This window comes from Tachysurus fulvidraco, chromosome 22 (genome assembly GCF_022655615.1).
Source record: "Tachysurus fulvidraco isolate hzauxx_2018 chromosome 22, HZAU_PFXX_2.0, whole genome shotgun sequence".
Classification (NCBI taxonomy): domain Eukaryota; kingdom Metazoa; phylum Chordata; class Actinopteri; order Siluriformes; family Bagridae; genus Tachysurus; species Tachysurus fulvidraco.
In genome coordinates, this window is record NC_062539.1 from 9,600,244 (window position 1) to 9,613,723 (window position 13,480).

Here is a 13,480-nt window from a genome sequence, read left to right on the forward strand (position 1 = left end):
ATTCAACATTATGGCAATACAAAGTCTGTTATTTTGCTATTTTCAATAGGACACAGATTAAAAATAACACCAGTCTTAAACTCTAATAGGGAGGTAATAATAGTTAAAAGAAAAGCACAAAGATAAGAGATTAGTTTTATTTATTTTTTTAAGCATTAGTTGAAGTAGTTGAGGAAGAAGTAGGTTTTTAAACATTGCTTGAAGTCTCATTGCATCTCAGCAAAGAGTCTATATGATCTTGTTTATTTGCTTGACGCAAGGCCGGATTTTGGTGTAACAGACACTATTTACAGCTGTCTTATTATCTGAATTGCCAGGTAATCTTAGTATAAATATAAAACCCATGAGAAAACTGTAGTTTGGTAAGAATACACAAATGAGTCTTGACTGCATTACTCCTGTAGATCCAGCAATGAACTGTGGGATTCATTTAAATAAGCTGCATTTATCCTTTTGTATGGACCAAAGATATGTATGGTATGAAATTTTATTCCTCATTGTATTTTTATCAATAGAAAATTGCACATAGTGGGAGATAAGTTCAGAACATAATCAGATTGATCACAGTTATTAGAGCTGATTGCTATCATTTGAGGTCATTGCAATCACTTGATCCTAATCACGTACCTTCAGTAACCATCAAAAATGTAATTTTCTACACTCTCCCTAAAACATGCTGAAGAAGAAATGACTCAGTACCTTAATAAAGCTTAATTACACCACTTTGCTAAGCTATGCTGATTATCCAATAAACTTTTTTTCATTAATAGGTTTTTTATAGGCTTTTGTTATAATTCACGCTCGTCTTCCATGCAGCAGAGAAGAGACAAACCAGGGTTCCATGATCAGTGTCTTTAAATGGCTGTATAATGGGAAAGGAAAGAAAATCACAATAAGTCTAATGGATCTTTAGCTAAAATTTCATGATCTCTGAGCCTTTAAAATGAAGATGAATCTAACAGTTTGTCACGATAGTTCCCATAGGCTACTGAACTACATTTCCCATCAGCCCCAGAAGGTCACGCATCCTATTCGTTTGCACCCGTGCCTGATTTTCACCCTGATTAGGACCCTTATATATGTCACTGCACTTCAGCATCCTTTTCTACATGTTCTGTCACGTTTCATGGTTGTTAAGTTAAGTTTACTAAATTCTGCATTTGCTTTGCATCTGTCTTTTCAACCAGATCCTGACAAAGTCCATCAGGATGATAATGTAATAAAAAAAAAACAAAAAAAAACAACAACAGTGCTACACACAGGGAAATGTGTTATGATGTCATTTCACAATATCAGTATCACATCATTGACTGGTATAAAAGCGAAGGCCTTCTCAATCCAGCAGAACTATCATGTGCCACAGAATTTGATCTAATGTATTGTGGAATTAAATGTCTGCAGTGAGGTAAACAAAAAAAGTGCAGAGACAGATTCAATACAAAGTCTGTTAATGTATCCTATTTCATGTGCACTCCTGTAGTGATATGAGAAACCAGCGGTGTGTGTGTGTTAATTAGAATGAATGGATTGATTTGTCTTCATTAACTAAATTAAGATGTTAATGCAGAGTAAAACAGAGCACCTCAGAGTGTGACATGCTTTCTCTTTAGTTTTCAGCTCACCAATTCATTATTTTTGGAATAAGGATGGATGTGAAAAGGCTTCAAAATACTTTATGACTAAAGATTTGGAAGTGGCAGGCAATTTAAAGTTTTGTTGTTTTGTTATTAAACAGCTATTTAATCAAAGCACAACACAGTTTAACACACCGGATAATGCTTAAGAAAGAAATGATATTCATTTACCCAAGCAGAAGGAAAAACAAACCTGGAATCCTGCTCCTACATACAGGAATTTCTCAAACCATGCGACTGAATAAGCAACATTCAGATCCTTTATTTCTGAGATTTATTTTGGGTAGCAGTAATAACACAGAAGTCTGCAAAGCGATTATATGGCAAAACCATCAAAATGACAATCAACGTATTCTCAAATCCAAGAGCAAAAAGTCCTTTTTAAAAAAACTCTTTAAACCTCCAGGATTTGTCAGTTAATCCACATTCACATTCCTTCTTCATTTATACATAAACGTGTCATGACGCAGGAAGCGGACCCAGACGCAGGATAGCAAAACACAACAGGGTTTAATAACGAAAGAAACACTAAAGACAGGGCAAGACAACAGTAGATTCCACGCTGCCATCGGCAACGCGGCACACTTAAATACAAAGGACAATGATGACACAATGAGGAGCAGGTGTGGTGACAGGGAGGAGCAGACGAAGGCGGGGCAGACACGTGACGAGAAACAAACAAAACAGTTCACTGCACGTGGCCAAAGTCCAGGCTGAGTCATAACAAAACGCTTCTCTTGTTCCTAGTTTTACTGCAGCAACTTGACAACGTGCTTTAAAATTAATCATTGAATATTAAACTGAATAAGATGAAAGGTTAAAGCGCCGATTCTGGACATTCTAGCGCTCACTATATAGTTAACCCTGGGTCATTGTAAACCGAGAGGAAACAAAATCCTTGGTTAGCTTGTCTCTTGTTTCACACTGCTCATACTTTACCCAGGGTTACCAATTACTCCTGGCTATTTCTATTCTGTATCACACTGTACATTCCTCCTCCTCCTCCTTCTTCTTCTTTCCATATTTACTGTCAACAACCATGAAGGGATGAAAATAGTGTGTTTTTAACTGCTTTAAATAATCTTGTGCTTCCGCATCAGAGAGATAAAACGTCACCATGTAAATCCTCCTTGGCTTTTTTAAGCCTCCTGAGAACACAGAGGCAAAAAAACAGAGGAAACACAGAGGAGCAAATTATTTCTATACTTTTCTAAGCATGGATTTGTGTTTACTTATACAGTAGACTTGCTGATATCTTTCACAGCTTAATAATCATTTTTGGCCGTTTTAAGTCAGACACCGAGGTATTTATTGATATCCAGCTTCTACTAGTTTTTTTTAGCCAGTTTCTTAAAAACTTGGCTACTTGAATAGACTTTTCTGTCCATAGCTGTAAAAAGAATACTGCTTTGTCTTCATACCAACTGAAGCATTTTCCATCAAAACTGACTTTTCCCTGAACTATTGTTCATACAGAAAAGGGTTTGAGTGACTGTACAAAGCATGTGTTATGAGGCTGTTCAGGTTCAGTATAAGCATCGCTTCATACTGTCCAATGTTTAACTGTAAAATGAAGTCTACACACCACTTCAGTCCAAATTTTCTTTAAATGCGCCATCTATTCTAATATTAAAGCTGAAGTGATAATCTGGCTATGTATCAAAGTCATATAGCTAGTTAAATAGTAAACTTTATTCCAAAAAATGTACATAAATACTACTACTACTACTACTACTACTACTAATAATAATAATAATCATAATCATAATAATCATAATAATAATCCACTGAGATTTAGATTCAGGATTCAGTTCCTTTGTACAGCATACTTATTAATATCTAATCTATTCTGCTTGTAAAGTACAACACACGATAAACAGTCCAGTTGATCCCAGGTTTCCTTTTTACACACTACACTAATAACAGGTGGTCATCATGAGTTAACAAACATGAGCTTTATACACAAGACTCTGATTAATTATCAAGCTTTTAGATTTACTATGATAAACTCAGTGTCCCAAAGCGTAACAGCACAAAAGTCCCGGTTAAATGGAAGAACATACATGACACTGAATGCTCTCACTACCATTTAAAAAGATCCAAACTTTACAATGCTTTGGGGAAACTGAGCCCTGATTATTATTATTTTGATGTGTGAAAATATTAGGAACAATTCTTACAGATGTACTGTAGCTCTAAAAATTTCTAGCTTCTTACTGGATCTGTTCGAGACAAGCAAGGTTTGTGGATTTGCTGCAGTCTTCTGGAAGGAGTAGTCCTCTCTCAGTTTTCTGATAAGAGACATGATGAATTCCACCGATTACCAGAAGTGCTCGTGTGCATCTTCATCCAAGAGGAGTTAAGTAATTACAACATAAATAAAGAGATAAGTCATATTTTAGCTGAGGAGGTCATACTGCTACAAAAACAAATAAAACTGAACCAAAGCTGAAAAATTTCACACTCAAACAAGCACAACTGGAAATTGAGAAAAAAATTCTAAATGACTTTAATGATAAAAGTCTCACATGTGCCACAGTATTTCCTCCTCCATCTTAGATCGGTAACACTGGGTATATGCTGAATAAGAGAAAACACCAACATTATGTGGATAAGATACATACAGTATATCAAATCACATAATATACAACAGAACATACATCACACAACATCGAGAAAGTCTTTAACACTTGAGTAGAGATCAGATGTACTGGAGCACAAGGTTGTATTGGGATGCATTATGTGTATGTCTGGCTAAAGAGAGAAGTCTTTAATCTACATTGAACTTGGATCTGGTGAATTATGCTCTCATCTTTTTGTCAAGTGTTTAATTGCTGGAGAACAGCATAGAGCACATAGAGCCTGAAAGTGGTGAATAATAGCTTTGTCAGAAATGATGGTATGGTAACACAAACCAAGCAGTAAATCTTTAATGAGTTAGTCAGTCAGTATCTGTAGTAAAAGCCTGAAAAACATCACAAAAGATGAATGCTACAGGTTGGTGATGTCGCTAAGTATTTACTTAAGACTATCCGATCCAATACTATTGCTCACCAAAGAATTGGGTGCTCTGCCACCTAAGGTGCTATGTTCTAAATTATTATTATTTTAAACACAACTGGATGTAAATAACAGGACATAAATGCTGCAATTCTGATCTACTGTCTCTTAATCATCTTCTGATCCTAATATCTTCACTGTATAACCAAAACAAAGTCAACCTGCCTCATCATTCCAATACTTTTGGCGAAGTCTCTCTCTCGCTACCTAAAGTACTGCTATGCATTTTTGTGTCATGTATCTTTAAAAACAAGCTGTGTCTGAGTAATGAATTAGGCATAAGATGAGTCACATGACAAAAAACAGGACGCATAATAGCAACACCTTTGGATAGAGAATTAAAAAGAGACTGCTTTTTTCCCCCACCTCAAAGCTCAGACGGCAGGAAGCATTAATATGAAGAGAATATTGCTACTTTTTACTTTCTATCAATCACTATAACGAGGCAAAATACCCTGCTGCCCATTTAGATGTGCTAAATGTGAGAGAAGGAACAGCTTCTTTTCCGCTCCAGGCAGTTGCCAAGCAACAGGTGGCCCAGAGAGCCAGAGGGTAACTGCTGGATATCACAGAGTAATGATGATGACCTTTAGCCAAACACTCGCTCTCAACCGTTCTCTGTGAAAGCTGAACGATCACAGCATCTGTGGATGTACATGTTGCCCTTCTTTAGAGGCAGCAAATCAGTGCTTGGGTGATGGGAGGCATCATAGTGGTTAGCATGTTTGCCTCCCACTTCAGGGAGTGTGTGTTCTCCGCAGTCTAAAGACGTGTTGTAGGCAATTTGCATCTCTAAAGTGTGTGTGTAAACCGGTCTCGTGTGATGGGCTGGCACTGTCCAGGGCGTCCCCTGGAATAACACCTCAAGGATTTGACGGACCCTGTGTGAGATAAGCAGTTTTTTTTATTAATTTTTTTATTAATCTGCAATCTTTTTCCCTTTATTTAACATTTCCATGTACGGTGTCTCTGTAGTTCTGGCAGTACTGACAGAATCCCAATTACACATCATTAGAATAACAATGTCATTTTATGTCTTAGTAAATCTAACGTGTTTTTTACAGAGATCCGTCCGACTTCAGTTTGTTCACGTTCGTCTCTGAATCGGATTAATTTTGTTTACTCACTGAGACTTAAAATCTCACAATCACTCAGATGAATCTGGTTCTTCTCACGATTTCTTACTCATATCGTCTCAGGAGTTTTTCTTTAAAACTCTTGCCCCAGGCTTACCCCTTAAGGACAAAGTTCATTTTCAACTTTGCTATTTTTATTCTGAATTTACTCTTTAAAAACACTCGGGTCAGTAGGTTCAGAGACTCCACAAACAATAGATAAGGTGAGAACGTATCTTGGATAGGACCACAATGGAGCAGAGAGTGGTGGGTGCAAAGTGCAAAGCGGGCTTGCTCCTGTTTTATACTTTTCTTTTTCATATAATCAAAGATTTAGTGTTTTCTTTTTTAGGGTAGTTTTTTCTTTAATTTGTTACTCAGGTCAAAAGGTCCTCAAGGTATGTTGTAAAGAATTTTATATATAATGACTTTTTCCAAATAAAAAAAAAAGAGAATAAAAGAAAAGTGGGGGATGCGCATTGACTAAGCAAAAAAGCGCACCAGTGGTTGTACTTCCTGTGGCAACTAATGAAGTTCAGCCTACCAAAGATGATGGTGGTGCACTTCTACATCCATAGTCTATATTCACCTCCTTGGTACGTTGCTGCCACTACCAGGGACAAAAACGCAGACCCCGGAATCTCATCCGCTCTGCTGGAAAGACGATTGGCTGCAATTTGCCACCTGTTCAGGATCCTGGGCAGTTAAGATTGGCTAATCAAGGCTTTCTCACCCTCTCCACAACATTTTTGAAGCACTCCCCTCCTGCAGAAGACTGTGATCCATCAAGACAAAAACTTCATGTTTCCTTCCATCAGCAACTGGCCTCATTAACAATATGCAGGACCCATCACAGTCTCTTAACTGCATTCATGCACAAACCCCCTTAGTTGTGTTAATATGCATTACATTAAAGCACATGCCTCAGACATGCACACTGCACCTGCCTTCTCCTTTCCTTGCTACCGTTTCCATCTGCCCTGAATGTAGCATATGTATTTTAATGTTTGCACTGGTTCACTTTTTATACAATATTATACTGCACTACTACCAACGCACCAAGGCAAATTCCTCGTACATTTAAAAACCTGCTGTAATTGGTAAGAAAGCTAATTCTGATTAAAATAGTCTTTAGAGATTCCGACATCACCGGATGTGATTCAGATCAGAGAGCAGCAATAACTCACCTGCTGTCCTTGGCATTGACGCACAGCATCCAGCAGGAAGTCTGAGTCTTCACAGAGCAGCTGGGAATCCTCACCATGACCGGCAAACACCGGACCCCTGACGCCTGCTCAAGATGGCTTACAATCATGATTCAAGCTCCTTTGACTCAACTCACTGCTCAGTGATGTTTTCTCTGATCTGAGACCCATAATTCAAAAACGTTGTGGATGTACAGTATGTGAACGTCAACTACACACAGTGATGGTCTAGTAGGAGTGGAACTGAAAAGTACTGCAGTTCTACTCTATAGCCATGAGTCATGTAGCCACCTTAATGAATCTTTTTCATATTTGCTATAGTGACACCATATTATTTAAAAAAAAAAAAAAACGACACTAATCGAATAGAAATGATAACAGTTTCAGATATTTTAAACACAAAGGGATCTTGAAACGATATGCAACTCAAATGTCAGCACTTCTAACATGCTGCAAACTTAAAAACAACTTAGACATATGACTTGAAGCTTAAAAAGAAATCATCTGCTTGTACAGACAATTAAGATGACGTTTAAAAGTCAGCTTTTACAGGATGTGGAGGTGCATTCTGCTCTCTGTGCAGCAAAAGCAGTTCACTGTAAGGAACCAAATTAAAGGTAAAATGCTTCACTGTATGCATTCAAAGGTTTTGTGTTAATCTGATCGTGAATTTGTTGAGGGTTATACAACAGATACAGGGCTCTCATCAACCGCAGCCAGACATTAAGACTGTGTGTGGATTTGCTGTTAAATCGTCTCTGTGTGCCAGGCCGTGATCAAAAGCTGTCCGTGCTTAGCTCCCGGTGGGTTCACTTGAAACAGACACATCTGTAATGATTAACAGAAGAAAAGAGGGAAAAAAATGAAGGTTCGTTTATTCATTCTTTGCTGCTAAATGAATAATTATTAGTAATACCACTTACATGAAAACATTCTGCTGTGCACACTGTAAGCTTACTGTATTTGCTTATCAGGCATCATATTAAAATCATTGAGGTGAAGTGAATAAGATTATCTGATCTTGTTACAGTGGCAACTGTCATGGGGTCAGTTATATTAGACTGAATGAACAGTCAGCTCTTGAAGGTGATGTGTTGAGGGGAAAAATTGGGCAAGCCTAAAGTATAAAGGCCTGATGAACTCCGACAACTCTGGAGGATGTGGTAGCTTAGATTTTAAGGTCTGGGATTACTGATTGGAAAATCCCAGGTCCACCAAGTTACCATCGCTGTGCCCCTGAGCAAGGCCCTTAATTGCTCAGTTGACAAAATGTTAGTCACTATATGAAATGAATAGTGAAGGAAATGACAAGAGTCAACAGTATGCTGATTGGTGTACCATAACAACAAGTTCTCATTCTGTTTAATCTAACATATCCTCAAATTAGTGTTTTTATACATTTACTTTGTGATGAGAGAAAAAAAAACTGAAACTATATATAAAAAAAATTAATCCAAATTAAACAACTGTTATGGCTTTTAAACACAAAACATCCAATTATTAGGAAATGGAAAAAACAAAACAAAATAATAATAAATAAATATACACTCAATAGGCACTGCTTTAATATTTTTTCTAGCTAATATCTGTCACTATGTAAATTATATGAAGGTTTTCCATTCAACGGTATCTTTGTGTAAGTAGTAAACAGGTGTAAAGAGACGTCTTACCAGCCAACTTGATCCAAAACCCATTACAAATTAGGGTCAAATCTCATTAGTCGGATTGTTCAAGTATTTATGGGTTTGCTGCACTTTTCCATATCCTTGTAAAGTAAACGGGAATAAATAGTAAGTAGGAAATACCAACAGTACATTTTCATTTTTCTCAGAGGCTTACTGTTCCTACAATGATCATGTGTTTGTGACTGATAGAAAGCTTTGATGATACAGACATTAGTTCAGTTCATGCTGCGATTTCATTTAAAGGTAGGGTCTCCGTTGTTTGAAAGCCAATGTTGATATTTGAAATCACCTCTACCCCAATTGGGTCCCACCCCTGTATTGATAGCTCCACCCACACATACATATGTAAGTCCGGCAACTAACGGAAAGAAATGTGTTTTTATCATAGCTGAAGGGAAGAACAATATGATTGCAGATAAACAAACAAGAAAAAATGACACACAAGCATAATCAGGCAAAGGACGGCTTATATTAGTTCTGTGTAACAAAGCAAAACCAACGTTATTCACCTAAGAAGGAAAAAAAAACGTCTCGGTGTCTTTAATAAAGTTGAGTTTCCCGAGTCAATAACTCCTGAGCTAAACACTGTTACTACACAAAACACGGTTGTAGCTGCCTCTCTACATTACTACGAAAGAAGACGTGTTAATTGTGTAGTAACAGCGTTTAGCTCAGGAGTTATTGACTCGGGGAAACTCCAATCTGTGAATATGCACCAACTTCCTGCTCCTTCAGTTCTCTCCAGCGCTGGAAAGCTGATCCTATATTAACACGTCCTACTTCTTGCCTTATCGTAACCCTTTCTTCGCTTTCTTTCTTTGTTTTTATCCTCCATGTCAATGTTAAAACCGCTTTCTGCTGTCACACATGCACACTGAACACTATCTCCACCCATATTGACAAGACACGCCCCTTTCTTCTCATTGGCTACACGTTAGTTTTGTTTTGTTTGTCGGCCCGACTCAGTTTTATGAAGCATTTATCAAACAACAGAGACCCCACCTTTAAATCCACTGGCTCACTGTTGAAACCTCAAAAACACAGCAAAGGTTTCAATATTAACCTTTTTATTTAATTTTTTTTGTCATTTATTTTCTTTTTTTTTTTTTTTCCTTTTTTTTTTTTTTTTAACAATAATGAAAAAACATTGCGTGCTGCATTCACATTTTCCCGAGGGATTTGATTTCGTTTCCTTTGAACGGCAGTTTGTTCACAGAAAAACCAGTGAAAAGCTTGAAGCTGGATCCATCCGTGGCTGAGATCCATAACAGGAGTGCAAATGGTGGCCTAATCAATACATCCACAACACTTCTAATGGATTTTTTCTTTTAATTCTGTTTGCTGTTAATTTCGGATCCTTTGTGTTTGTTTTCATTTGTTCAAAATGTATCTGTTAAAATGAATCTCCCAGTCCATATGTAGTCTCCCCCACACACACTTCTGTCTGTGTCCATATCTACGCCACATAAGTGTACACTTTGCGATCCTCTGGTGTTCGTGCCAAATATTCTCTTTCTATAAGTCCTTCGATCCTCTTTTTAATCACCACTGGACTAGAGAGGAACCGTGCCCGTAACTGCTGAGTCACCTGATGAAAGAAAAAACAAATCTGACCGTAATACAAATAAAACAAAATAAAAACAAAAAGCAACAAAACATCATAGCAATGTTCTACTGCAAAACCCATCATTTGAAGGACTCTACACTGCCTAATAATTATTCAGGATGGAAAATAAACACAGATGACTTACAGTACTAAATGATCTAGAATGAGACATGAAATAAAAGATGTATGGTTAGTGAAACACGCACCTCTGCTACAAGGACATTGTGCTGCAACTTCTTTCTGGATTTCATGATGCGTACTATTGCTGCCTCGATTTCATGTTTCCGGTCATCGTCCACTTTCTGCCGTGTCTCCTTTCTCTCGACGTCCAACTCCCCCTGTTTAGCAGCAACTGAAGCACAAGACGTAATTACAAGTGTGTTAAAAATAAGCATAAAGCAAAAATAAACAAACAAACAAACAAGTAAATAAATAAATAAATTGGATTATGGATTATAATCAAATTGCTTAATTTAACTTGTCCACCTCATCACAATCATCAGGAGCTGCTAAAGTGCTGCTACTTTTTTCGTGTCTTACTTTCATGTCAGTTTTTTTTGGTGATTATGATTTCCTCAAACAGGAATCGTTTGAGAAATGTGGAAGAAAGCTTTGAAAGTGAACCGCCTCGTCAGCGTCCCCTTTCCTCCACTACTGACAGAAGAGTGGAATTGCTCTACCTGTCTGGATTTTCACTCTATGCAGTTTGGAGGTAAACTGGTTGTTGACTGTAAACATGTGGCCGTTCTCAATCTCTTTGCTCTTTGGCTCCTTGGTAAGCACTCGCTGTGTTGGTTTTCCACACGCCAGAGACTGCAATGCTCGTACCAGCTCCCGCTCTGGGATATCTGTCTCCTGCTGGATCTCCTACAGTGGATCACAGTATCAAAACTTAAATTGCTGCCAATAAAACACATGGACTTAGTATGTTAATACATTAAATTACTACTCTGCTACAGCTAATACTACTTCCACTACTCTTACTGCTGCTTCTACTTCTGTTACTGCTAATTCTGTTACTACTGCTTCTGTTACTGCTGCGTCTACTTCTGTTACTGCTAATTCTGTTACTACTGCTTCTGTTACTGCTGCGTCTACTACTGTTACTGCTAATTCCGTTCCGTTAGGGCTACTCCTGTTAGGGCTACTCCTGTTAGGGCTACTCCTGTTAGGGCTACTCAGAGGTGTCAAGTAACGAAGTACAAATACTTTGTTACCTTACTTAAGTAGAAATTTTGAGTATCTATACTTTAATGGAGTAATTATTTTTTAGCAGACTTTTTACTTCTGCTCCTTACATTTTCACGCAATTACTTTCTACTCCTTACATTTTAAAAATAGCCTCGTTACTCCTATTCCATTTCGTCTTGATTTCATTCCGGCTTGTCATCATTCAAAAAACCTATCAAGATAAATCGTGCCATCCGGATAGAGAGAATTTGATTGTGGTTGGATGAGAAGTATAAACATATACCATTCCGACACCCTATTGGTTTGTACGCGACCCATCGCACCTGCACATGACACAAATCACGTCACACTTCAGTTACCCAATGCTGGACATAGCAGACGGAGCCAAGTACGAAGGTGTCAGTGGCAGAGACTCAAAACTCAATGTCTCAACAACCAAGCACCAGCGCCAGCAAGCCAGGAAGACCAACCAACTCCAACCCTTATACATCCATGGCTGTACCTGGAAGAATTGTTTGAAATGGTGATGGAAAAAGAACTCATTGTGCATGCGCTGTAAGCTACGCGCCATCTAATTTAAAAAAGCTGAAATTTTTATTTTTTGCCCAATTATTAACAAATTTGAAATTCGACTTTAGCCAAATGTTATCTGAGCTTAAATTATTGCTATATTTGTAAGTTAATTTTGCAAAGCTATAGTTATAGTCAAAGCTATATGTTATTATCAGTCGATTATTGACAATACTGTAGTGACCTAGTAACGCACTAATAATGATAAATTTGCAATGTTTGCTGTGGCAAACTTGGGTACATGCCAATGGTTTGCTTGCTACCAGTAGGCTATGATTCAACATTGCAAACTAGTTTGGTGGCTCGGTGTAAGATTTGAAATTCAAATTCATCCAAATGTTATCAGAGCTTATATTGTTACTATATGCAGTAAGTTAATTGTGCAAAGCTATAATCTACAGGTGGTTGATAAGGTATGTACTAAAGACACACGCCTGTATGGGGCCCTATAGGTCCTTGTAAAGAGGTAATAGGCCCAACTATTGGCACAGCTAAGTTTTTGTCCTTACTGGCATTTTTTCCTTACATTACTTTTACTTTAATAAAGTAGTTTTGAAACCAGTACTTTTAATTGAGAAAAAAGTTTGAGTTGATGCTTCAACTTCTACAGAAGTCTTTTTAAACCCTAGTATCTATACTTCTACCTGAGTAATGAATGTGAATTCTTTTGACACCACTGCTGCTACTTCTGTTACTACTAAGTCTACTACTGCTGCTTCTGTTACTGCCGCTTCTGTTACTGCCGCTTCTGTTACTGCCGCTTCTGTTACTGCCGCTTCTGTTACTGCCGCTTCTACTTCTGTTACTACTGCTTGTGATACTACTAAGTCTACTACTGCTGCTTCTGGTACTGCTGCTTCTTTTACTACTACATCTACTACTGCTGCTGCTTCTGTTACTGCTACATCTACTACTGTTACTGCTGCTTCTGTTACTACTACGTCTACTACTGCTTCTGCTACGTCTACTACTGCTGCTTCTGTTACTACTATGTCTACTACTGCTTCTGCTACTGCTACGTCTACTACTGCTTCTGCTACGTCTACTACTGCTGCTTCTGTTACTACTATGTCTACTACTGCTTCTGCTACTGCTACGTCTACTACTGCTGCTTCTGTTACTACTACGTCTACTACTGCTATGTCTACTACTGTTACTGCTGCTTCTGTTACTGCTACATCTACTACTGTTACTGCTGCTTCTGTTACTGCTACATCTACTACTGTTACTGCTGCTTCTGTTACTGCTACATCTACTACTGTTACTACTATGTCTACTGCTGCTTCTGCTACTACTTCTTCTGCTACTTCTTTTACTGCTGCTTGTGTTACTACTAAGTCTACTACTGCTGCTTCTGTTACTGCTGCTTCTGTTACTGCTACTGCTGCTTCTTTTACTACTACTGTACGTCTAC

The 13,480-nt window shown here is 37.9% G+C and overlaps 1 protein-coding gene across 3 annotated transcripts in view; it reads right to left on the bottom strand.

The window, feature by feature from the left end:
- Window positions 1–9,749: 9,749 nt before the first annotated feature.
- Window positions 9,750–13,480, bottom strand: part of LOC113640669 (cullin-3-like) — a 30,582-nt gene continuing 26,851 nt past the window's right edge. For all 3 annotated transcript variants that reach the window (XM_027143265.2, XM_027143267.2, XM_027143264.2), the window contains 3 exons: window positions 10,986–11,172; window positions 10,512–10,657; window positions 9,750–10,287 (listed from right to left, as the gene is read on the bottom strand). In XM_027143265.2, the coding sequence (XP_026999066.1) occupies window positions 10,156–10,287; window positions 10,512–10,657; window positions 10,986–11,172 (465 nt within the window). In that variant the 3' untranslated portion in view covers window positions 9,750–10,155. The remainder of the gene's footprint in view (window positions 10,288–10,511; window positions 10,658–10,985; window positions 11,173–13,480) is intronic.